Source organism: Dysidea avara, chromosome 13 (assembly GCF_963678975.1).
Source record: "Dysidea avara chromosome 13, odDysAvar1.4, whole genome shotgun sequence".
Taxonomy (NCBI): domain Eukaryota; kingdom Metazoa; phylum Porifera; class Demospongiae; order Dictyoceratida; family Dysideidae; genus Dysidea; species Dysidea avara.
In genome coordinates, this window is record NC_089284.1 from 11,948,795 (window position 1) to 11,975,870 (window position 27,076).

Genomic DNA, 27,076 nt, shown 5'->3' on the forward strand with positions numbered 1-27,076 from the left:
AATGCCAGTAAATTTAAAAGTCAACTGCAATGTAAAGTAGAATTAATTTATCAACACAATACAGATTATTAAACTGTCATTGTAAATATGGAAGCATTCACCATGACTATATTAAAATATTATCAATTGGTTGGTGCTCCAATACTACTTATAAGTCGCCTTGTTAATCTTCTAACAGACTGTTTTACATCATGGTATTGCAAAACTAGTGGTAAGTTTGACAAGTTGAGGATTGCATATGTTGCAGTGTTTGCTGCTAACAAGTATGGGTGAGAGAGTGCTTCAAATTGTCTTCTGTCTTCTTCACAATCAAGACCTAAACGAATTCCTCCACGGTTGCATTGTATATAATTTTTTATGTGAAATAAAGTTATCTCAAATGAGCTAACTTGAATACTGGCACTGATCCACAGTAGTGCTAATACTACCAATAAGAAGGAGAATGTTGTAAATATCTTCACTTCAGGAATAGAGAAACAGTTTTGCTTTGACATTCTGCTTTTTCTCTTGTAGTGCTACGTAAAACAACAGTATAACTACATTAAATAGATAAGAGGTAAACATTTTCATAACAGAATTGGCTTTGACAGAAAGCTAGCCTTTGCTATAGTCTTATAAGCCAGCCAGTTTTTATGTGCAGTGTGAAAACTTTCTGGCATGTAACCTTCACCAGTATTTTGGCACTGCTGAAATTATGGCAAAAGTAAATATAATAATACCATACAACATGACTTGGTAATAGAACAACTATTGCTAAAGATGCATATAATAATTTTTAAATACTGTGGAACCTCTTTTATCTGGGTAGTCTGGTACATACTACAGTCCGTATCTCAGAAACATCCGAAACTAAAAAATGCATGCTAATATGCTGAAGTATTAACTGTTTTAAATGCCATTATTGCTATCAGTTTGTACTATACAGTTTAGTGGGTAGAGGAGAAAGACACTACAGGGCATTCATGGTATGTTTTATTGCCTAGCAACCAAGTGGTAGTTATTATTAGTAGAATAAACAAGTCACCTAACAGGTAAACAACAACCTTTAGGCTCCCTCCTTGTGCTTTCATCTAACCCAAACTTCATTATCGTAAACAGACTACAAGCCACATGACTAATTTGGGCTGTTTGGTCAATGGAGGTGCCTGGATAATAGAGGTCCACAGGCTCTACTGTACTAGGCAATGAAATACTGGTGAAAACAGATGTTTATCACACCACATAAAATAAATTTCTTTGCAATTCATACAATTATTAACTGCAATGACTTATCTTTCTACATTGTTGAGTCCTCATCTGTCAATGCTTTTAAGAATTTACTTGATCCTTATTTGTATAATATTGCACGTACAATAATTCTACACATGGGATTGTATTCATGCCTCTAATATTCAATCATAATAAATCCCACTACCTACCAAGACTACAGTGGAACCTGTTAATCAGGACACTCAAAAATGAGGACACCTGCATAATCTGGACACTTGGAAGTGGTCCCAAAGTATCCCTTAGCATGTAAACCGACCTGAAAAATCAGGACACCTTCAAAACTAGGACACTTTTACTTGGTCCCAAGGTGTCCATAATACACAGGTTCCACTGCAATCCTATATACACACCATCAAGCTTAACCAGCAGACCAGCTAACTCAAGATAGCTAGTACATAGCTACAGTAATTAAATCAAACAGCTACATCCACACACATTGGGACAGTCCGAGGCAAATATATACAACCTAGGCAGGCATATGTATCTGCCATTGTACTATACATATACATCATACTGATGACTCACTCCATGTATCCTTTGCAACACAAGCAGCATCATGATCAAACTAGCACAATTAATGACAACAGTTGGAAATATGACTGCATAGAAGTTCACATCAACTCCAGCTCCACAAAACAGTGGAGGAAACTTAATAATCTGATACTGTGAGGTTGCCAGAAAATATATATTTGGTGTTGTCACAATAATGATCACAGCTGCCACCTCGATTACATGAGTCACTCTACTGGTGAGTACCTTGTTAACTCGAGATGTTTTAAGTGGGTAGATCAGAGTCAAGTACAGATGTAGAATATAAACAAACCAAAACATACTGTACATGACTATAGTGATGATGCCTATGAATGCTGTAAAATACAGAAGTAATGCATTATACTAGAAGTTTATACTGGACATGAACTGACCTTGCATATTGCAATATGTTGTTGGATTTTCAATAGCATTAAAGAGGTATTTATCAGAACACAGTGGATTCCATTCTCCCAATGTAATGTTTGACAAGCTTCTAACAATTGCTGTATAGTGAATTAATATCTTGATGAACATTGCACATAAATTAAAGTCTCCACATACTGTACAAATGGCTATACATGAAGCATGCTGTGTTGTAGTAATCTAATCCAAGCTGTGAAAAAGAGTGTGGACCTCCAAAAATAGGCTAGTATGAAAAAGATGTGATATCAAAGGTGGTGGCCAATGCAATGATATTATAATTTCACTTAATTTATTAAATTAATTGGCATAATATCATTGCAACCATTTCTTGGCTTCCATGCATGCACCCTAGTCTCACCATCCAGTCTGTATATATTTTTCTTTTTTGTCATTTGGTTGGGAAAAAGATCCTGACCAAAATTAATGACAAAATAATTAAAATACAGGCTGGCAAGACTAGCTGCTATCATTTATATCACATTTCTTTCATACTAGCCTATTTTTGGAAGGCCACACCCATCTTCACAGCTTGTCTGTTTTGGATTAGGTATCACTTATTTTGTATTTGTATATGCTGGCTTTGACTATCTTTTTTACTTTTCTACAGAAAAGCAGAAGAGCTAGTGACATTTGTACTATTTTGAAATTAATTTTTGGATTATTTTGAACAAGTTGTTGAAAAGTAAGGGATCTCAAAAAGCACTGGTTAAGTTTATGTATGGTTTGTTTCATGTCACAACTCATTGATGTTTAAACAGATTTCCATTCATTACTGAAGCTTTATACCTTGATAGTATGCTGACACGTGTAAGATGATTCAACTAGTTTCCATACGTAATACATCACATCATCCAGTACACATGCCACAATTACAGTCACAATCACAAATAACTTACACTGAACAGTTATCAGGATAGCATTTATCACCAATAATATTTGAGGATACTTAAACCTACAGGATGATTATACACCATGGTCAAACAAAGCATTCTACAATGTCTCCCATGGATGTATATACATGCACGTAATTAGTATCTCTATTTTGCTGAATGCAGGTTAAAGGAAAAATAGGAAGCTAGTGTTGGTGGTTCATTCCCAGAAGCAAATGTTATGTTTATTAGTGGTATGTAGCTATTTGTCTTTCTGTTGCTGTTTCAAACTGCAGGATAGAAGACAACCTACACATATAGAATAGATATAGGTAATTCTGCCTTGGGTAACCATACCATATAGCCTTCAAGGGAGGAAACTTTTGGTTATGGGAGTTAACAGCAAAAATTTTATCCTTGAAATATTTAGACGTCCATATAGTCCAATACATTTTGGGAACGTTTGCAAATCCGCAAAAAAAATTTTTTTTTTTAGCAACATTGCTCAGCCTAGAAAAATATTCCCCTCAAAATATTTAGGCTATACAGTATCATGTATCCACTCAGATCAAAATGAATAGTCATTATAATCTCACAACTAACTGTTTCTAAAGTTTTAATGATGTGTATATCCAGGTATTACACACTTGAGTTGCCACTGAATATTGGAACACTTAATTGTGGTATACAAATTTTAAAAATCACTAAAAAAGCTGCCAAATTTTCATCCTCCTACATAAATACATTTCTACAAAGTAAAATATAGCTGTGTGCAAAGCTCAAACTTGCACAAGGTAGCCAAAATAACAAGGTCTAGAAATCACGATGCATGTTATTTTCTCTGCAACAGCTATTAGGCATCTCTAAATGTTACAATTTTATAGTTTGCAATTGAGCCACTATAAATTTTCAAAAAAGTCTTTGTAACACATATATATATACAGAGGTGTAGTTCAGTTGTACACCAAATCGACAAAGTGTTATGTCAAGGAAGTTTACAATCTTTCGGTTCACTTACATATTCTTTCTATTGTAAATAGCTGCTATCAAGACAATTATTCCCCCAATTGCATTTATTAGATGAGCAAAAGCATTATCAGCAACCAATATAATGGTAGCAACTTCTCCTTGCTGAGAAAATGATTTACAAAGTGGTAAACAAACAGAATCATTTTTGTCAAGATCAAATTGATCCGAACAATTCAGTTGGATAGTCTCTCCATATTCATCACAGTCAAATATCCCTTCAGTTCTATTTGAAACTTCTAACATTCTCCATTCTGAAGTGCAGTTTGTTTGTCGTATCTCTTGACACACTATCTCCCCCACTAAAGCTAGGTCATCACATTTCCTCAGAGCATCACAAAACTTGTTTTGTGTTTCTTGAATACAAAATGGAAATGTTGACTCACTCACATTACGAAGACTTTCATAAGTGTTCATGACATCTTTTGTACAACTATTATTTGTTATTATTGAAGTGTTACACAATTCCAATAAATTATCCTGTAAAATGTATGTATCCATACACCATGCAAACAACTACAAATATAAAACTTTGTACAGTCATGCGGTGCCTGTGCATGCATGTGTGCATGTGTGTGTGTGTGTGTGTATGTGTGTGTACATACCAAGTTACCAAGTAACACACCATTGATGAGCTATTAGACATGTCACTATCTGAACTAGGTCTGATATAGAAGAAAAGAATGGGCAATGCAAACAATCCAACAATGAAACAAATCCCAAGTGCACCTGCCAATCTGTATAAAACAGTTATCAACTTGAGGTTCAACCCCTTAACATGAAATCTTGTAGGATTTTTATTATCCTCAACAATTAGATCAGTTTCACTGACATTAGATGCACCAACGTTCTCACTAAAACTGGTCGCTGCACAATTGGAATTGTACACAGCAAGATTCTGTACAACAGTTTGATGATTTATGGTAGTAAGACCGTCATTTTCAGCAGTGATATTTAAAGTCATTATACTGTGCTCCTCTGAATGAAGCTGGTCTGTATCCTCTAGCATAGAACTGTAAATATATAGCACATTACAAGCTAACTAACATACTAGTCAATTTTAATCACAAGGTATGTTATGTTAGGCAGGCTGCATGTTAATGCTTTAAATTATGCTTCATGGAACTGCTATACAGGAAAGTCAACCTAGCTTTCATGTCTATCCATTCCCATGAATTATACCATGAATTGTGAGTTATGTAGCTACTAAAGCTACATGCAAATTTGTTGATGATATAATTTCTAACTGGCAACATGAACTAGCATAGATGTTTATGCATCAATATCACAATGGTACATCTGTAGCAAGCCCGTGCATGACTCACTCTCTTCTCAGGTGAAGGTAAATTCCCCAGCTGTAATTCCAGGCTTTAGCTATTTAACAATTCTTGTGGTTATGTGCAGAACATTAGTTGTACTAGGTGTACAGTGCACCCACATGTAATGTGTATTATATGTATTACTAACTTATACCCTCTGTATTGCATCAACTAATCAAACTGGTATTACCCTTGTTACCTATTGAGTTTGTGTGACTGTGACCTGCACTAAAGGCCCGATTCATAAACCCCAGTCTCAGTCTCAGTCAGTAAAATTACTGATGAATTAATGGTGCATGTTGATAGTACGAAGTTTCCAATAACTGCTGCATTTGTACATTATACACCACTTTTACCACCAAATTAACTGGCAATTCATCGATTTTATCACTATACTGGCACGAAATAGTGTGGAGACTCCGAGTACAATGTAAACTCAATTGTTGGTACTGAATGTTGCAAGTAGCTCTAGTACAGCTGCCACTGAACAGGATGGCCTGGACAGCTATCTGGGTCTGGATTAATTAAAACTGGGGCGTGTGCCAAATGGTACATTCAACTTGTTGCAACTGTCAATGACTTAGCAGAAGCCCTAAACAAGGGAACTCAGGTTAATGTGATACTCTTGAATCTTGCAAAGGCATTGACACTGTACCACACACTAGATTGGTTTAAAAATTAAGTACATATGTGACTGAATTTGACAAAACAAGGCTTCGATGCACAAAGCTTTGTTAGGAGATATGGCGATTTTAAGGAATCATTGTGTAATAACTTCCCAGTGCCTACAGCTGTGCAAACAAAATTTGCACCAATTGTTCATCTGTTCACTAGCTATCACTGAGTGGGTGTATACATTTCTGATACCCAAAATTTGCCCTGTTTTGAGCAGCTTTTTTCGAGCGGGTAATAATATCACAGATGGTAGTAATAGGGTGGGAGGGTGGGGGTGGACGGTGGTCTTAATATACGGGTATAGAATGAAGTAAGAAGACGATTGGAATCCAGAGGCCAAGTTTGGGCTCTCCATGGCCCTCCATGGCCCTCCATGGCCCTCAAATTACTCCAAATTGACTGAAAACACTATTGGCGAGCTCTCTGTGAAGTCCCAGCTCACTACACACCATTATCACAAAGCCATGGCCATTTAATGGTGCCAATCTCACACTCGTGGCTTTGACAGGGTTGGAAGAAAGCTGCTACAGAAACCAGACTTGCCAGTGCTGAAGGAAGTACAGTGTGAAATATGATAGTGTATTAGACCAGCAATCCATTTCTGGTAAAATCGTAAGTTTGATTTTGTGTGTGTGGAAGCCTTGTTATATGAAATCCGGTCACATATACAGATGGGATATATTACATGGGAATCATTGCAATGGATTGAGTCCTTCCTTACAAACAGATCTAAGCTTGTCACAATTAATGGTTGGCTGAACAGTACAACCCAGGAGTCCCCCAAAGGCTTAATACTGGGACCTTTGTTATGTGAATGACATGCATGCCTGAGTCCGCTATAAAGTTGTAGGCAGATGATGTTCTTCTCTACAGAGAGATACATTCTTCAGAGGATAGTAAAACCCTATAGGTTACAGGAATGCGTCGAATGCTGCATGGATGATGAAATTTAATCCTGTAAAATGTGAATAACTAATAGGTCTTCACCTTTTGCTGCACAATATTTCATTAACAATATTAAGATTCAGCAAGTTCCACAATCCAAAGTTTATATTGACGAAACACTTTCATGGAATATCCCCATTAATTTTGTATGCAATAAAGCAATTAATGTCAGAGCATAACTTAAGACAATGTACAATAAGCGTAAAGGAAAGATGTTATCTTTCTTTAGTGCGGCCCATACTAGAGTACATGCCTGTGTAGTTTGGTCGCCCTCTATACTCTAAGTAATATATAATCAAAAACAGCCGAGCTGTAAAAAAAGGTGCGGCCCCCAAAAAGGCCATGGTGAAAAGATGTGAAATCCAATTTCTGAATGGCTGACAAAACGAACACAAAGAGTACTGGTGAATGGTAACGAATCTGATTTTGTTTCAGTTATTTCTGGTGTCCCACAAGGTACTGTATTAGGGCCTCTTATGGTCTTACTATATATAAACGATATTAACAGTAACATCTTGTCATCTATTCGACTTTTTGCGGATGATTGTGTTGTCTACCGAACAATTAGCAATGAAGATGATGTGGTTCTGTTGCAGAAACATATTGATGAAATTTCTAGATGGGCACAGAGGTAGCAGATGAAGTTTAATATCAACAAATGTGTCTTACTGAGATTTACGTACGAGACGTCATCTACCTCTCATAAATAACTATACTTTAAACAACCAGGCCATCAAATCCAGCAACACATACAAGTATTTAGGGATACTTCTAGACAATTCACTCTCATGGGCACCTCACATTAATAACATTACAAACAAAACCATCAGGATGTTGAATTTTATAAAAAGAAATCTAAGTAAATGTAACTGTAAGGTTAAATCAGACGCTTACACAACACTTGTGCAACCAATTCTTGAATATGCCACTCAAGTCTGGGATCCAGAACTTAATTTACAAACTTGAAATGGTTCAGAGGCGCGCAGAGAGGTGGATGCAGTCAGATTACAGTTTTCAGAGTAGTGTAACAACAATGCTAGACAATCTTAATTGGACCACACTGGAACAGTGACGTAAAGCATCTAGATTTTCTTTATTTCACAGAATTATTCACCAGCAGGAGCCAGCATTACAAATACCCAATTACTTTCTGCCACAATCCACCAGCACAAGACAATACCACCCACTCAGACTCATACTGCCAGCAGCCAACACTACCAAATACCAAATGAATTATTTTTACAGAACTATTAAAGAATGGAACAATCTACTCTCCTTATGCTATGACAAAGACTTTGTAATAAATGCACACACTCTAGCTAGTTATCTGTAAATATCCCCAAACCATTTTTATATCTCTTTTTTTCTTCATTGGATGTAATCAGCATTTTGCTTCCTTCCAATTATCACAATCATAATCATAATCATAATCCAAGGTGGTGGCCAAGAAATGGCTGTGATGGTAGGTTAATGCCTCGGCTTCAGTCGGTAGAGTCTTATTCTAGCCGCTCGCTTACGTTCCTCCTGCCTCGTGTTGGGTACTGGAAAAACTCTCTAATCAATCATTAGAAAACATGCGCACGTGCACAAACATAATTATTACATAACAAAAATTCTAGTCCATTACACTCCCTGTGTTTGAGAGTGTAGCTATCAAACAGTTATATACATAAAAGGCCTAAAGGATCTACAAATTTCTAATACAATCCAACAATCTAGTTCAAGTGTTCATTCTTCGACAAATCTCTCCAACTATTGCCGCTTCTCTTCTCCTTCGAGTATTACTCGGTTCTGTCACCTCATCTAAATCATTCACTGGGTTTCCCTCACTGCTGCTGGAGACGACACGATCACCCGTAGATACTTCTATTGGGTATAGATGCTTGATGCTATGACGAATGACTTGCACACGTCGATCAGAGTGACCAGCCCTCACCTTAGCAGCACGAACATGTCCATCAGACCCACTCGACAGTTCTTCAACAACACCAAGCTTCCAAAAAGATCTCTTGGTCTGGTCATCCTTGATCACAACAACAGCAATTTTTGATCCTCCACTCCCTCTTGATCTCTGGTCAGATTGGTGATTCTCACTCAAACTCATCAAGTATTCTCGTCGCCTTGTCTAGTAAATTGACTTAATAAATGTTTCTGCTGCCTTGCCCTTTTCGTCAAAGTGTCATTAGTACTGATCACTTCAAAGTGTGAATCATTGAGAGCACTAGTGATTTTCCTACCATATATCAGATGTGATGGAGACAGAACATAACTTGTGCCACTAGTATCATCTTCTACATATATACCACTTTGACACCTCAGATCAAAGGAAACCACAGGGTCATATATCACATATTTCCCTGACCACAGGGCGATATCTAGATATTGCCCTGTGGTTAGGGCAATATCATGATATCAGCCCTGACCACAACTGCCTTTGATGCTGAGGCAGCTACAAAGCATCAGTTCCCTTTGATTATTTATATAGAGGTGCTTAAAGTTTTGCATTGTGGGTTTGAATTAGAGCTGCTTAAAGTTTTGCATTGTGGGTTTGAATTAACATGTTGATTTAGTTAGGGGCATTGTTGTGAAGTAAAAAGAAATGAGTGAGTCAGCATTGCACAGTTCAGTTACTAAGCATCACTAAATAATCATTTTTGCAATGTGGGGATTGTTTTTCTACAGAGTACATTTCAACTGCACGAAACGATGCCTCAAACATTCACAACCTATATGTCTAAGTGTTTATTTTAGCACCTTAGGTAACTTTATTCATCCACAAAGTGGTTATTTGGTTTAAAATGGTATCACTACAACCAGTGAAACCCACAATCATTTCTTTTTTGTGCCCACAATCGATTTTTGCAAACCTCTGTATAAAAGTAATGTGGTGAATGCAGGTTTGTCTTCCTTCACCTATTAGGTGAGCATGCCAGAGTGGTATATATTACTTATACCATGGCCACGAGGGATTTGCCTGATATATATGCCCAAGTCCGAGGGCTTGGGCATATATATCAGGCAAATTCCTCCTGGCCATAGTATAACTATTAAATGTCAAAGTTCTAGAGTTAACAACCCCTTCTACTTCAACTAAAAGTGTGTTCAACTGGTCGAAATTCAATGTGGAGCGGCCAAGGACCTTTCTGAGACTTTGCTTTACACTATGAATCAAACGCTCCCAAAATCCTCCCCACCAGGGAGCCTTCTCAGCAATGAACTTCCAAGAGGTATGGTTGTTTGCCAGGTATCTTTGAACTTCGAAAGATCGGGCTACCTTAGATACTTCTTTGCTGGAGGATCGAAATGTCTTAGCATTGTCAGAAATCAATGTTGCTGGCAAACCTCTCCTGCCATCAAATCTCCGGAAACATAGTAAAAATGATTCAAACCCAAGGTCCCGTGCCAATTCCAGATGTACAGCACGGGTGGCTGCACATGTGAAAAGACAAATGTAGACTTTTTGTGGTTGGCCATTTAAGTTTATGTACAGAGGGACCAGCAAAATCTAACCCTGTGTGGGAAAATGGTGGATCTTCTGACACTCTTTCGGGAGGCACATCTGCAACTGGGCATGATCCATATGGCTTGCATTCTAGTTTTCTACAAATAACACACACAAGCTCTAACTATAGCCTGCCTGACGACCTCGCAAGATCCAGTATCTCTCTCTTAACAAGGTGAGCGTTTCATTCACTCCACCGTGCTTGCAGCGTTCATGCAATTGCCGTATCAACAGGGTAACAAAAGGATGTCTCGTTGGCAAGAGTGCCGGTTTCTTGCTCCCAAATGACAACTCTGGTGAATTGCTTATTCTCCCTTGGCATCGCATCAACTGTCTGTCATCAATAAAAAGGTCGAACTGATGAACCAAGATAGGACAGGCACCCTTATGATTCAACAAGTACTGTATTTCCTGATTAAAGCAACTCTGTTGCACAGATATGATCCATGTGGCCTCAGCTCTCTTGATGTCTCCAGCATCAATCAGTGGCTCATCATCACTTCTGAGACTTCTGCATTGCTTCAGTCTTGCAACAAACAACAGCACACATGCAGTAACACGAAGCAAGGTATCTAGAGTACTATAACGAGTGTAGTCAATCAAGTTGTCTAAGCGCATCGCCTTATGCTCTTTGTTCATGATGAACAAGGCATGGGTAGATATACACTGTGACTTGGTCAATTCTGCCTCCACCTCACATGAAACATCCACATCTGGTAGCATGGGTTGACTAACAGTCTTCTCAGCAATAATGTTAGGTCCATGCCACCAAATTGAACTATGTACAAGTTCCTTAGCAGACACTCCTCTAGAGGGCAAGTCAGCAGGGTTCAATTCCCCTGGGGAGAAATTCCAATCTTCACCATTCGTCAGTCCTTTGATCTCCTCAACCCTATTCTGAACGTACTGTTTCCAAGCTCTTCTGTTGTGTATCCAATGCAGCACTACCATGGAGTCCACCCACAAGTGAACACTGTTCAATCGAGGTAGGCAAGCTACAACACTGTGTACAAGCCTGGCCAAAATCAGTGCCCCCAGTAGTTCTAAATGGGGAATAGTTTGCTTCTTAGTTGGTGCTACCCTGGTCTTCGAACACAGCAGATTAACTTCAACTTGACCATCAAGGTAAGTGGAACTAAGATACAACACTGCCGCATAGGTATGCTCAGATGCATCACTGAACCCAAGTAGTGATGTGGAAACAGGATGAGAAGATATGAGAAAACAACATCGGGGAATCTTCAATTCAGAAAGCAGGATCAGATCCTTCATCAACTGCTCCCATCGAACTTGCGTATCTCTATGCAAGGGTTCATCCCAATCGGCCTTACTGGTACACAAAACTTGAAACAACATCTTAAGAGTGATAGTAAGGGGACTCAATATTCCCAGAGAATCAAAAAGACTTGCTGTCACCCTCAAGATTGATCGTTTGGTATGCGGTAAGCATTTCATTACATTAAGTTGTTCTGTAAAATCAAACGTGAACTTATCTTGCATCTTATCCCAAGCAACTCCCAGCAACTTAGACATATCTGTTCTATTATCATCAACCTTAACAGTTTCATCACAAGGGTCAGTGCCAGTACCTTCCACAGAGGATGCCTCAACTTGCTCAATCATGTCATTTAAAGTCTTGGAATTTGTATTCCATTTTCTCAAGTTAAAGTCTCCATGATGCAAGATCCATTTGGAGGACTTGTAAACTTCAAAAGCTTCTTGTACGGTAGCACCGCCAGATACCAAATCATCAACATAAAGTGTCTGTTCTATCTTGTCAATTACTTGTGGGTGCTCAGATCGATACTTCTCCAAGTGATGGGAAATCACAGAGCCCAGAATGGCCGGCGACAGCCTCAATCCGAACACTAGTCTAGTAAATCGAAAGTGTAGAAGTTTACTGCTCTCTTGAAGAGGGTCTTCAAGCCAAAGAAATCTAAGCATGTCTCTATCTGATTCACGGATGCTTATCATCAGAAAGGCCTTCTCAATATCACCTGTAAGAGCCACTTGATAACATCAAAACCTAATGAGAACATTAAACAACTTAGGGATCAGATTGGGTCCAACCTGCAGACAATCGTTAAGTGCAATGTTACATTCATGTGAGGTAGCCGAACCATCATATACAACATGCACCTTAGTCGTGCTGCGGCCTTGCTTGACCACCGGATGATGTGGCATATAATGGATGAACGTATCAGAAGACTCATTACTGTTGCCCACAGGTTTGATAATATTGTAGCGCAACTGTTCATCTATTGTGCTTTGATATTCCTTCAAAATCTCAGGCTGTTTAATTAGACGTCTCTGCAGATACCTCAACCAATTATAACACAAGTTAAAGTGGTCAGGTATATTCTAATCCAAGGGAGTCCGACCTCGTAAAGACCCTGCACAAATGTGACTCCATCAAGAAATGACACGGGCTCCTTGCAATATTGGGCATCATAGATTCCTAAGGATTCCAACTCCCAGAAGGACTTAAGAATGTCATTAAGGCCACTGAGTTCATTGGTGGAAGGTTCCAACTCATTGAATCCCTGGCATACGGCCAAGTGAGAGAACGTCGAGACATGAGAGTGCGGTGAAGTAAGAGGACCAGAAAGAAGCCAACCTAGTTTACTCCTAACTGCAGTAGGGCCATTGTCTGTGCGGATAGTTTCTTCCTCTACAATGTTCCAGTAATGATCGGAGCCAACAAGGAGATCAATGACTTCAGTGCTCTTGCCAGGAGGGTCAGCCAATTGTAGATCACATAACTGAGGGTATTTATCTAAGTATACCACATTCGGCAGGGAGGAGCAAATGGTCGGGAAACTAAGTGCCTCCAGCACTAAACAATCAGAACTGCCAATCTTCTGTAACTGTATCTGAACCAGATCACAAGTCTTGCCCTTAAATGCAATCTCTCCTTCTTTACAGGCTTAAGACATAGGCGGCTGCAGAGAATTTCTGTTACATAAGACCTCTGGCTCCCTGTATCAAATAGAATCCGGATATTGACTGATGCTCCACCCTCTTTACCGGAAGCCATGGCTCTTGCTGTTTGCAACAACACCAATCCACTACTTCGTGCCACATTAGATGTGTTGTTGATAGTCTCTAAAACTTCAGGTGGCTTAACAGAATCCTGTGGGTGTACCTGGTCACATATCATTGGTGATGCTTCTTGTGACAGTGCCTGCATTTCTTATGTGAATCACAATCTTTGGCACGGTGATGGGGCCTCAGATAGTTAAAGCAGCGACCTCCTCTAATTAGGATAGCCCGTCTATCCTTCACTTCCTTAACCAAGGTACACAAGGAAGAATAATGTTCTCCATTGCAATAAGGACATCTTGGAGCAGATTACCAGCATAGAATGAATTAGCTGTAGAAGGAGGTGGTTTGGGTGGATGGGGGAGTCGAAAGGTATTGGACTTTATCAAATCGACCAATACTAGTTAGATTCAATCGAGCTGTTGACTCTTCACTTTTGTTATCCAAGGCCAGTGCATTGCCTAAAGACATAAGAGTTAAGCCTGACATGTCCAAGGAAGAAAGACTTGTAGAGTCACTCCTTCTTAAAGTAAGACGGCAACAAATTGACAAGGGAATTGAACGCAAACATATCAAAATACATAACAACAAGATCTACATACGAAATAAGTTACATGGTCAAGTTATCGATTCAGTATTTGTCCCGTCTCGGTCTCAACAAGATAGAGATGAAATAGATGCCACCCACAACAAAGTTACTGCTGACCATGATTCTCCCACTCAAATGGATTCATCATCAAACTGACTACCTAACAGACAAGCTCATGATTCTACAAATTACACACATAATCACACAATCAATTTCAATGAATCAGATACTAGAAATGGCAGCAGTAATCTCAAAGTTCTCCTATGGAACGCACGTAGTTTAAATAAACAAATTAATGCTTTTCAATCGTATGTGTACTCTCAATCTTTTGACGTAATTGGAGTAACTGAAACTTGGCTCTCAACTAACATTTTTACTAATGAAATATTTCCCTCTTGCTACACTGTTTTAAGAAAGGATCGAGATAGTAGAGGTGGTGGTGTATTATTAGCTTTCAAATCTTTCCTTACAGTAACGCAGTTGTCCTCTCCAAATGATTTAGAAATAGTCTCTGCTGAGATAGACCCAAATTTGCTCGTGTGTCTGATATATTGTCCACCTAACTATTCTGATCAATATAATACCTCACTCATGGCATACCTCAATTCATTCGATAGTACACAAAACATTGTATTATTGGGAGATTTAAATTTTCCTGACATAGACTGGAGTATCTACAGTGGTAGTTCCCCCACAGCTGATGATTTCGCAGAAGTAGTATTTGGACTCAATTTGATTCAATGCATAACTGGCCCCACGCATCGCGCTGGGAACACCCTAGACATAGCCTTGTCTAATATTAGTGGCCTTCAACATATTGAAACCTGCACAAACTTACCACCCAACCTCTCATCTGACCATTATTTGATAAATCTTCTCATTAACCATGTCCTCAGCAAACCTACAAAAATACGTATACAAAGATTAGATTACAATAAAGTTAACTGGGAGGACATGAACCAATTCCTTACAGAATATGACTTTACCTTAGCATTGAATTCTAAAAATGTCGAGTTTATCTGGCTATACCTGAAAACTGCCACAAATAGTGCTTTAAATCTATATGTTCCTAAGATCTCTATTAAAGAATCAAATCATCCCAAGTGGTTTAACCCAACAATCCGTCACAAAATCAAGTGCCTCCGCACTGCTAAGAGACAACTTGTGAGACATCCTACAGAAAGGAAAAGACTTAAAGTGGAGGATCTACAAAGGGAATTACAACAGATGATAACTGAAGCAAAGCATGATTATGAAACAAATCTAGCTTTAAATTATGCTCACAGTAATAGTAACAAAATTTTTAAATATATATCAAGTATCAAAGGGCGAGAAAGCTTTCCTGCTAAAATGTACCACATAAATGAATCAGCATCCACTGACTTGGAAAAGGCTCAACTATTTAACAATTATTTCCACTCAGTTTTTTCTACATTTACAGGTTCAACATCATCTGTATCTGACTTACAATCAAGCAGTGTCACTCCTCATGTTCAAGATATTCTGTTTTCTGATTCTGACGTCCTTGACTTACTTATATCTCTTGACGAAACCAAAGCTTGTGGCATTGACAGCTTTAGCCCAAAAATCTTCAAACACTGTGCAGGGCCACTACTTCATATAATTTGCCATCTTTTTCACACGAGTATATCATGCAGTTTTATTCCTCTTGACTGGCGCACTCATTGTGTGGTTCCTGTGTACAAATCTGGGGACAAAAGTTCTGTGAGCAACTACAGACCCATCTCACTGTTATGTATTTTATCGAAGGTTCTAGAAAGAATTGTGTATAATAATATAATTAATCATGTCAGAGAACAATCCACCAAACATCAGTTTGGTTTCCTTCCTAGAAGATCTACGTTACAGCAGCTACTAGTATTTGCAGAAAAAGTCTTTGAACCTAACAAATGTGAAGTGAATGTAGTATACATGGATTTCAAGAAAGCTTTTGACTCTGTCTCTCACCACCACTTACTTGGCAAATTACAAACCTTTGGAATAACTGGTAAAGCAAGACAGTGGTTTGAAGCATATCTACACAATCGCTATCAATGTGTCAAGATAGGAGATTCACTGTCAGAATTATGTTATGTACATTCAGGGGTGCCCCAAGGAAGTGTCTTAGGACCTCTGTTATTCGTCATTTTCATTAACAACCTACCCGAATTCATTCAATTTGCAACTCCTTTTATATACGCTGATGACACCAAACTTCTATATGCAATTAGATCCCGTGAAGATACTGCAAAGTTACAAACTGATATCAACAGAGCTTCTAATTGGAGCACCCTGACTGACTTACCTTTCCAGGATCCAAATTTATTCATTTACGTTTCTTCTCGACTACAACAGTCCCCCCTACATACACCATCAATGGAAATCCTATTAAATGTCTAGCACAGCATAAAGATCTTGGAGTAACATTCACATCTGACTTCAGCTGGTCAGCACACTATAACAACACATGTACGAAAGCTTACCAAACCTTAGGACTTATCAGAAGAACATTCCAGGTTAACAGTGCTGAGGCAAAGAAACGTCTATACCTAGCACTAGTCAGATCACAACTATTATATTGTTCACAACTATTGAGGCCTCAACTAATAAGAGACATTACTGCACTAGAACGCATTCAACGAAGAGCCACTAAATATATTCTTAACGATTATACATCCTCATACAAACTCAGACTGGAACAACTGCATCTCCTGCCTCTCATGTATCACTACGAACTCCAAGATATACTGTTTCTAATAAAATCAATAAAGTCACCCACTGATAATTTTAACATCTACAACTACATTACTTTTGCAAGAGGCAACACCAGATCTGGGATTAACCAAAAACTGAATCATCCAAGGACATCATCAGTAACACAACATCATTTTTACTTTAACAGGATAGCCAGACTATACAATTACTTACCAGTCATTGATCTTTCACTATCTACCAACACAATTAAATATCGTTTAACTAACTACTTATGGTCGCATTTTACTAATAACTTCAACCCTGAGAGAGCTTGTACATTTCACCTTTTGTGCCCTTGCCACCGCTGCTCTAGAGCGCCAATTTCTACCAATTTTAACAAACTCTAGCTATCTATTGTAATTATAAGTAACTAACAGTTGTAATTATTAGTTATTGTTCTGTATTGTATGTATGCTTCTTTGGCAGTGGGTATCTATTACCCACTGACCTTTAATGCAGTCCTGAACTGCATTAAAAAGTATTAAAATAAAATAAATAAATAATAATAAATAAATTGCTGGCCTCTCTCGCTTCAGCTTCCACCTTGATTGTTTCTAAGAGATCCTCCACCTTCCAAATGGTGCCATGATGCTGATGTGCCATGCGAAGGCGGACTTCATTAGGCAGTTTCGGCATAACAATTGGGATCAAAAGGCTACCATAGTGACATAGGTCTATTCCCAGTGAACTTAAACCCCTAGTATGAACAGTGATTCGATCGTAGATATTACGAAGTGCAGAAGGCCGATCAGCTGTACAGTCTGGTAACTTAAGCAACTCGTCCATATGAGCTGCTATTATAGCTTGTGGATCACCGAAACGTTCTTTCAACATATCAAAACTCGTGTCAAATTAACCCATACATTACAATTTTGCGTAAAACAGCCTATATGGAGGTAAGTTAGTTTTTTAAGTTACATTATTCATCATAACTCTGGTTCTGAAGGCGGTATCAAATTTGTTCGGCCGCCATTACACACGCATAACACTCCTCTATCCGATGGTAATAAAATCTATTCGAAGCTAAAGTGTTTATAGCTTGCAAATTTACAACTAACAATGGTAAGTAGCTAGCAACTTACGCAATACAAGATCCATTGGAGAGCAAATCACGAATTTCGCGTTATAATTAAATAGCGGCATCACGCCGTTACCATGGTGATTACGAATTTTGTTCGGCCGGAATCGGATAGAGCAATTCATAAGGAGTTGAATGATATCAAGTTTTATAGTATTTGATCGTGTCTAGTGCTTGCAATTATTGAATATACAAAATGATGTAAAACGTATGGAGTTTGTATTGGAGAAATTGAAAAAGTGATCCATCCATCCTGAGACCTTTGAAAAAATCAGTGTTTAATCAGTCCATTTCATGATCTAAGGGCAGAAAACAAACAAAGGACACTGGTAATGTACAATATTGCTGATAAAACGATTACTGGCTGTAAATTTGATTTTGCCACTTTGCCATCTTGACTTTACAAATCCCAATAGCATGTTTTGATATGACATAGCAATAGCAGAGTCGTAATTACCCTCAGTCAGTCCAAGACCTTGAATGGCCTTACTGGCAGTACCTTCTAAAGAAGAGTTTAAGTATTGGAACTTATCTATCTTACATATGTCGGTGTTTTCATGGACAGCCGACTTGAAAGTGTCCCAGGACGTTGTCCAGCCAGTCACATCTCCCCTAAACTTGCCCAGTTCCAAACGAGGTAGACGCGTATTCGCAACAACAGACGACGGAGGTACAATTGTGGGCGTGCATGGTCTCAAGTGCTGGTGGAGGTTTCAAGCACGCGTCAATACGGCGTTTATAATCAATCACTGTGGCGTTAATAGTCTCTGATTCATCAATTTCGCGTGCTAGATCGTCGGTTTCGCAGAGAGTCAAAATGTCGGCATCGAATTTTTGCAACACGCTTAATTTATTTTTAAATTGTTCATTAATCACCTGCAATCTACCAATATCTCTTGGCTCACCCACCAGCAGCATATCTAGCTCTCTTTTCAACTTCGTGATGACTCCCCGGTGACCACCTCTTACTGACCTAAGCGGACCTAAGCCTCTCCAGATTCACGATTTTTATTTTTATTTTATTAAAGCTTTACAGTACTTGAAGGCCTGTAGGACACCTAGTCCTACAGCCTGCTCTAAGACATTAGACACTAAGACATTAGCTACTTAAGGTGTGTTTGAAAAGTTGCAGAAAAGAAAAAATCCATGACTGGACCTATAGGTAGCCTCGAACCTGCAGCCACCCGATTTACGCTCGAATGACGTCCGGATCTTGCCTAAGGGTCATTCCATGTCAAATCAACAAGGAATTTAGGGTCACCTCTTGGATTTTGACGAAACTTGGTGTGTTTGTAGTACCTGTGGTGCTTATCACTCATGCAAATTTTTAGCTCCATACATTCCATAGTTTCTGATTTATGACCACAAATATTTTGAATATTTCATGAAAATTTGGTCCATCTCTAGTTATAAAATTGACTGCAACTTTGTACTGTGTAAATATTTTTAAATACAATTTTCACTGATGGAAGACTGTTGATTTACCTTTCCAGTGATCCCTAAATTATGGGATATCCACTTAATTATGGTTCAAAACTACTTCATTGAAAACTTTAATCCTTTATATTTTGAAAAATGCTGCTTGAAATTTTTCAAATTCTTTTGTGAATAATGATTGGGTCATAATCTATGTTTGATAAAATTTTTGTGGTGGGACCACAATGGGCTCAATAGATATAATGAATTATGTTGTGGTATGCGGTGGAATTTGCAGGCTATCATTGCTGTATTGGAGTGTACACCTCCAATAACCACTCACAACAAAGCCATGCCAAGTTTGTCTTACAGAATGAGGGTGTCTAGGTACATTGCAACCTGTATTAGTGACCACCTGTATTGAAAGGCCATTTATGTGCTGCAGTTAAGTTATACTTCTTTAATGTATAGCACCAAAGCATCAACCCTTTCTAGCAAATCCAAAAATGGTCCTTATTAGACAGGTTGACTATAAATTATAGATCTGATCACCATGTGTCCATAAACATCATGTAAATGTTGTATACCATCTCTTCACAAGTACCTTCTTTATTAAGTTGAATCCCACTGTAGTGGACTTAGCCATATTTAAGTTCCATATGTGTCTGCATGTTAGAGTTAAATCACCGCCGTGCGTGTGTACGGAAAATACAGTACGAGGGGGTGTGTCAAGAGGCTAATACAACACGAAGTGAAGCCGAGTGCTGTATTTACCTCGAGACACCCCCCACGAGTACTGTATTTTTCGTACACACAAGCAAGGCGGTGCTTTAAGTGTTATATTGTACTTCCTGGTCGTCTGGCTCGGAGCGATTTTCTCTAGTACTCAAACCACTGCGATTTTCGGTGATACGGATATCAGTAAGTGTTCATATAATCTATTTCTAGTCGTAGAACGAACTAATAGGATTAGTTTGGCTAGTTTTAGCGATTTACAATGTCTCGCATGTGATCAATAGTGCTGTCTTAGTGGAGTCGTGTTTTAAAAGCTTCGTGATCAGACGATCAGTAAGTATTTATACAATCTATTTCTAGCCGTAGAACGAACTTATAGGATTATTTTGGCTGGTTTTAGCGATTTACAGTGTGTTGTTTACGTAACATTCCTTAAATAAATTCTCCACATAACTGTACTATATTTTCCCAAGTGTGTTGTATTTGCCCAATTAGCTGCATAACTTACTGTATGACTCATACAGTAGTTATGCAGCTGATTAGTACTGTATGGACAATACAATACGCGGCATCGCTTTGATCCTCCCACGCAAAGTACAATATAGGTACATACAACAGAACTCCTCAAAAGGGATACCTGGATACCTTGATAACCAGGACACCTGTTTATACACTGTACTCCCACTCTAGCAGTGCACATAACATTTAGACGAAGACACTTCTGTGGCTTCTGTAATATGAGCACTTTATTATGGTTCTAGCAATGGAGGGGTTTACCATATACATGCATTAATTGTACCTCAATGTGTGAAAGTAATTGCTACATTACTTTATATTCACAACCACTTTGAAGATCAAGTCATAAATTCATACACATACTCACATAGGAAGTAAACATGTTGACCACATATTTAACATTTACCTGTACTGATCTTCAAAACGTGAACACAAAATACTTTGAAAAACTTTAGTAATTACAGTACTATAAATCACGCATTGAGGTGCAAGTAAGTGTTAATAATATAAAAACTCTTGGTACAAGTACTGCATTTACTGTATATAGTGTAACTCTTCTATTCCCTGGACCATGTTAATTTTTGAGAAAACACAGACTTGTCTTGAGTCCAAAATGTATGTACAATTATAAAGTAAGATCATGAGGCTATCAAGGTACTCAGATATCCTTTTTGAGGAGGTCTATGCAGCCATGTACGTAACTTGAATAGTGTAGAGTGGGGATTGTATGTAAGTGCACTATGGCAAGATTTTACTTAATAAATAAAGTATAACTGAAGAGATGGTACAACATTAATGTGCATGATGATCTCATTTATAGTCAACCTGTAATAAGGACCATTTTTGGATTTGCTAGAAAAGATTGATACTTTGGTGCTATACATTAAGATCCAATTAAAGTATAAATTAGCTGCAGCTTATAGATGATCTTTCAATACAGGTGGCCATTAATATAGGTTGCAATGTACCTAGACACCTTCACTCTGTAAGACAAACTTGGCATGGCTTTGTTGTGAGTGGTTATTGGAGGTGTACACTCCAATACAGCAATAATAGACCACAAATTCCACCGCATACCACAACATAATTCATTATATCTCTTGAGCCCATTGTGGTCCCACCACGAAAAGTTTATCAAACATAGACTATGACCCAATCATTATTCACAAAAAACATTGAAAAATTCCAAGCAGCATTTTTCAAAATATAAAGGATTAAAGTTTTCAATGAAGTAGTTTTGAACCATAATTAAGTAGATATCCCATAATTTAGGGATCACTGGAAAGGTCAATCAACAGTCTTCCATCAGTGAAAATTGTATTTAAAAATATTTACACAGTACAAAGTTGCAGTTGATTTTGTAACTATAGATGGACCAAATTTTCATGAAATATTCAAAATATTTGTGGTCATAAATCAGAAACTATGGAATGTATGGAGCTAAAAATTTGCATGAGTGATAAGCATCACAGGTACTACAAACACACCAAATTTCGTGAAAATCCAAGAGATGACCCTAAATTCCTTGTTGATTTGACATGGAATGACCCCTAAGGATAAGGGAACGAGCGAGAAACGATGTAACAAACTATGACAAGTACCTCTAAGGGTGCCGTTACACCCGGCACCAAGGATTTCGAGTTTGTCTTCAGATTATCGTGCCCCACGTTGGGCGCCACTTGTCTCGGCTTCAGTCGGTAGAGTCTTATTCTAGCCACTCGCTTACGTTCCTCCTGCCTCGTGTTGGGTACTGGAAAAACTCTCTAATCAATCATTAGAAAACATGCGCACGTGCACAAACATAATTATTACATAACAAAAAATTCTAGTCCATTACAGTTAATGGTAAAAATTTTAATAACGACAATTCAGGTGAATTTGGTGCCGCTTGGTCTTGGCACCAAATTCACCTGAATTGTTGTTATCAAAATTTTTACCATTAACCTACCATCACAGCCATTTCTTGGCCACTACCTTGGATTTCACATCTTTTTTCATCATGGCCTTTTTGGGGGTTGCACCTTTTATTACAGCTTGGCTCTTTTTGATTAGATATCACTTCCTTTTGCATTTGTATACTGCAAAGCCGACCCATGGCTAGCTTTGGGGCTTTTTAACCCATCTTTTTTTTTCTTTATCATAGGAAGAAGAAAAGAACTTAAAGAAGATTTTTAATACTTCAACTATTTTTGATTTTATTAGTAATTATACAAATTATATACATATATTTATTACATGCCAATTACAAGATAATTTGTTTGCAGCTGATCTTTCTACTGGGTAATTTGAAATGTAGCTGAACTATCTACAGGATGGTTTCTTTGTAACTGAACTCTCTACAAGGTTACTTTTTTCTAACTGATCTCTCTACAAGGTTACTTCTTCTAGCTGATCTCTCTGCAGGGTGACTTGCATTTAGCTGAACCCTCTACAGGGTGATCTGTTCTCCACTGAACTCTCTACAGGGTGATTTGTTTGTAGCTGAAGTCTCTATTGGGTGACTTTTTTCTAGCTGATCTCTCTACAGGGTGATTTGCTTGTAGCTGATCTCTCTACAGGGTGACTTTTTTCTAGCTGAACTCTCTACAGGGTGATTTGATTGTAGCTGAACTCTCTACAAGTGATTTGGTTGTAGTCGAAATCTCTACACGGTGATTTGTTTACAGCTGAACTCTCTACAGGGTGGTTTCTTGTATAGCTGAACTCCCTACAAAGTAACTTCTTCTAGTTGATCTCTCTACAGGATGATTTGTTTCTAGCTGAACTCTCTACAGTGTGATTTGTTTGTAGCTGAACTCCCTGCAGGGTGATTTGTTTATAGCTGAACTCTCTACAAGGTGACGTCTTCTAGCTGTGAACTCTCTCTTGTTTCTAGCCGATCTCTCTATAGAGTAACTAGTTTGTATAGCTGAATTCTTTACAGGGTGGTTTTTGGTTGCTGAATTCTCTACACGGTGACTTGTTTGTAACTGAATTCTGTAGAGAGTGACTTGTTTGTAGCTGAACTCTCTTCAGGGTGCATGACTTGTTTATAACTGAAGTCCCTTCAGTGTGACTTGTATCTCTACAGCGATACATTTGTAGCTGAACTACTGCAAGGACTTTCTACAATTATTATTCCAGTCACATACCGATTTTCAGCTCATTACTCTAAACGGTTTGCCTGGTAGGCATGAAAATTATTGGTAATTTTATTCATGAATCTCAATCGGGCAATTGTTACACACCTTCGGTTTCATGTCATATCTCCATGATCTTATTTGTGTAATTAATTTTTAATGTATACTCAGTGTCATTAACATGTTATAGGTTGCATTGTACAACAGTAAAGGGACAACCTGAGACTGGCAATGATGTACAAAACTGCATGTTAATAATCTTGTTGAAATGAAACAGGGAACTGCAGTATCTCATTAGGAATAATTTATGTACCAGAGGCCATTCAAATAGATTCAAGTAACCATTAAAAGAGTCAACTCATTTAAATATTCCTTTTACCCAAACACAATTATAGCTAAGTTGTGGAACAAATTGCCAGACACTATAGACCCTGTGCGCACTAAGGTGTGGCACTTTATTACATCATCAAAATAACGCATCCGCCATTTTTTGAGGGCAAAAAACATACGCATTCTATGCCTATAAAATTTTTTTAATGCTAATACGAAGGAATCGTGCTAAAAGATAGAGTAGCTCTGGTATAAAGTAAGTTACTGGGTAAAAGTATATAACATATTTGCTGCATGGCGAGTTATTCCGCCTAGGTAAGGTTTTCGCAATAGAACGCTCGATGCTTTTGCCCTCATTTTTCTCGTAAACTATCATGAAACTTGAAGCTGTAGCAACTTTTTTCTAGTTTTTGCCAGACCACGCCTTGGTACACACAGGGTCTATACAGTGATATACGTATATAGATTAGATTAGATTAGATTATCAATTTTTGTCAAAAGACGTGGGTACACAGAAGGCTATAGCTTGCAATAGCTACGTACCTATACAATATTAACAGTTCATACTATCTGCACACACACATTTATACACTCACCTGTCGAGTTCTGTAGTTACATTAATCAATAATAAGTTACACAGCATATACAGCCATGCAACATAGCGAACTTTTAAATAATCGGTGGGCATGCAGAATCATCTATTATATGTGACCGAATCTTGGAAAACCTAGCTACTTTTTGGGCACAAGCAAAACTTTTGGGAAAACTCAAATTAAAATTTCAACTTAAAAATTAATATTTTTTTGCTATTAAACCTTCTTGTTGTGAAGTTTCACACCAAAAGCGTTTTCTTCCTAGGAGACATGGATGATTATATCAGACTATGTAGTAATTTCACATGCATGGGACAACAATTAACTTACAAATTGGGCGATTTGTTCAGGTGCTGGAATGGCTAAAACTAAGTCTTAAACAATGATACATGCCATTTAAGTGCAGAAAAGTACCAAGAATTAAACTACTGTAGATGGTAGGAATGAAATTATTGGTAAACAAAGTGATTTTTGTCACCATTTGTCACACTTAATCACTCACAGAACTCAATGCATTACCATAAAAGTTAGTTTGTAATGTACAGGACAGAAAATTGGCCATATCTAAGGAATGCTTAAAGATATCAAGCCAAAATTTTAACACAAGATAGATAAACACCCAGTACCTCATTGAAGCTATAAAACAGAAAATTGACCAATGTGCTAAAAAGGTATATAGGTTCCCAAGATCAGGTCACATATGACCAAGAGTAACAAAGAGCACAAATTTGAATTGTATGGCTTTCCTACTACAGCTGCACCATGCATGCATGAAACTTACCAGTATACATTACTGAAGCACTGCAAAAACCATGACTTATAGCTACTGTATAATTTGTAATTACCATGCATGTATGCACATGTACAATGTTTATGAGCTACCGGTATAGCTATATAGTATATACTACATAAAATAATGTAGCTACACAATTTGCCTGTCTATGCATATCATCACAGTGGCCAGTTGTTTTGTCTGTGCACTACACAGTACTGGGAAGTCTGGGATTCAATTGCACCAACCCCGACGCTGGCTCACCCATATTTAGCTATAGCTACAACGTTAAATTCACTTACTTTATGGATTGCTGACCTTAAGCGGCATGTTGCCAGTGGCTGCTGAGCTGCAGGTGAAGTTTTACTAGCCTCTCCTGCTAATTCAAAGTTTTGTGCCAGTGATCGAGTTGTGTCTGTCACTCAATATCAGTCTGCTCCTTCAATTTTCAACAGAACCTCCATGGCCACTAAACCTGAACAATTTCTGGCTTGGACTCACCACAGTTCCCTTGAGGCAGAGAAACTCTGATCTCTGTGATACACGGCCAACTAGAGCAAGGTTGTCGCGGCTCAATTTTCCTGTCTTTGTAGAGATTTAGCTCTGTTCCCACACACACTGCTCAACACACTGACTGACCATGGGTGGGCTGGCAGTTATACCACTAAACTGTTGTGCAATAGCTAGTGGTATGTAGCTAGCACCTAAAAGAATGCTATGGTGGCTAACACCTAAAAGTACTAATTTTTACTGCTTCTCAGTGTCAATAATAGCACCTAGCAATGGACGATATCCACAATGACGTAATAATTGACAAAATGGCTGGGTTAGTGTGGGGGCTTTACCATGCAGTATTCAAAATGAATTTTGTCTGTAGTTTTCTGCACTTGGGACCACGAGATAATAAAAGTAAGAAACAGTACACATACCTCTCAGATATCAATCGTAGAGGGGATTTAATTTACACATACACATTATTTCATAACATGCTGAACATGCATGGATAACTCATATTTATTTACCCTTCAATCATCTCGAGTCTTCTTCTATAACAAGGTCATAATTTAAAGACCTACACTAACATTAACTGAATCATGTGAGAGTCCATTCCGATCATTTATAACTCTTACTGAAAAGAAGAGACAGCGTGGCAAGCAGACAGCGTGGCAAGCAGGTAGCATGTGGTTTGTATTCAACCAATTTGGGTTTAAGACACACCTTGATAGATTTTATTATGATTAGCTACCAATATGATATTGTATAATTATTGGCTTGATTATGTTTAGATCAGGCTTTTCCTTCTTACCTGTACCCCCAATAATGTAATAATAATGTACAGTGACGATGCAAAACGCGAAGGAAGCAGACCGAAAATTTTTAATTCAGACACAACTAGGCTTATTTTGTATTGCATTATATATTATAAAGTAACTCACCTAATAGGACGGGCTCCAAAATCGGACGGGATTACTCGAGCTACAACAGGAATTTTTGAACAACTTATATGTCTTTAGATAGTTCAAGGCTGTAGGATTTTGGACACCAAGTATCAGCTTGTCGAGTCGGCTTCTTT

At 38.1% G+C, this 27,076-nt stretch overlaps 2 protein-coding genes across 2 annotated transcripts; both read right to left on the reverse strand.

The window, feature by feature from the left end:
* On the reverse strand, positions 1 to 27,076 carry LOC136242970 (uncharacterized). Its single transcript, XM_066034475.1, has 7 exons — positions 26,940 to 27,076; positions 4,744 to 5,131; positions 4,111 to 4,598; positions 3,120 to 3,175; positions 2,193 to 2,303; positions 1,795 to 2,135; positions 1 to 515 (listed from the first exon to the last, which is right to left on the reverse strand). Exons 2-7 carry the CDS (start codon positions 5,125 to 5,127, stop codon positions 123 to 125), a joined length of 1,773 nt encoding a protein of 590 aa, XP_065890547.1. The 5' UTR covers positions 5,128 to 5,131; positions 26,940 to 27,076; the 3' UTR covers positions 1 to 122.
* On the reverse strand, positions 10,680 to 13,749 carry LOC136242242 (uncharacterized). Its single transcript, XM_066033658.1, has 4 exons — positions 13,587 to 13,749; positions 12,941 to 13,485; positions 12,659 to 12,869; positions 10,680 to 12,556 (listed from the first exon to the last, which is right to left on the reverse strand). Exons 1-4 carry the CDS (start codon positions 13,747 to 13,749, stop codon positions 10,680 to 10,682), a joined length of 2,796 nt encoding a protein of 931 aa, XP_065889730.1.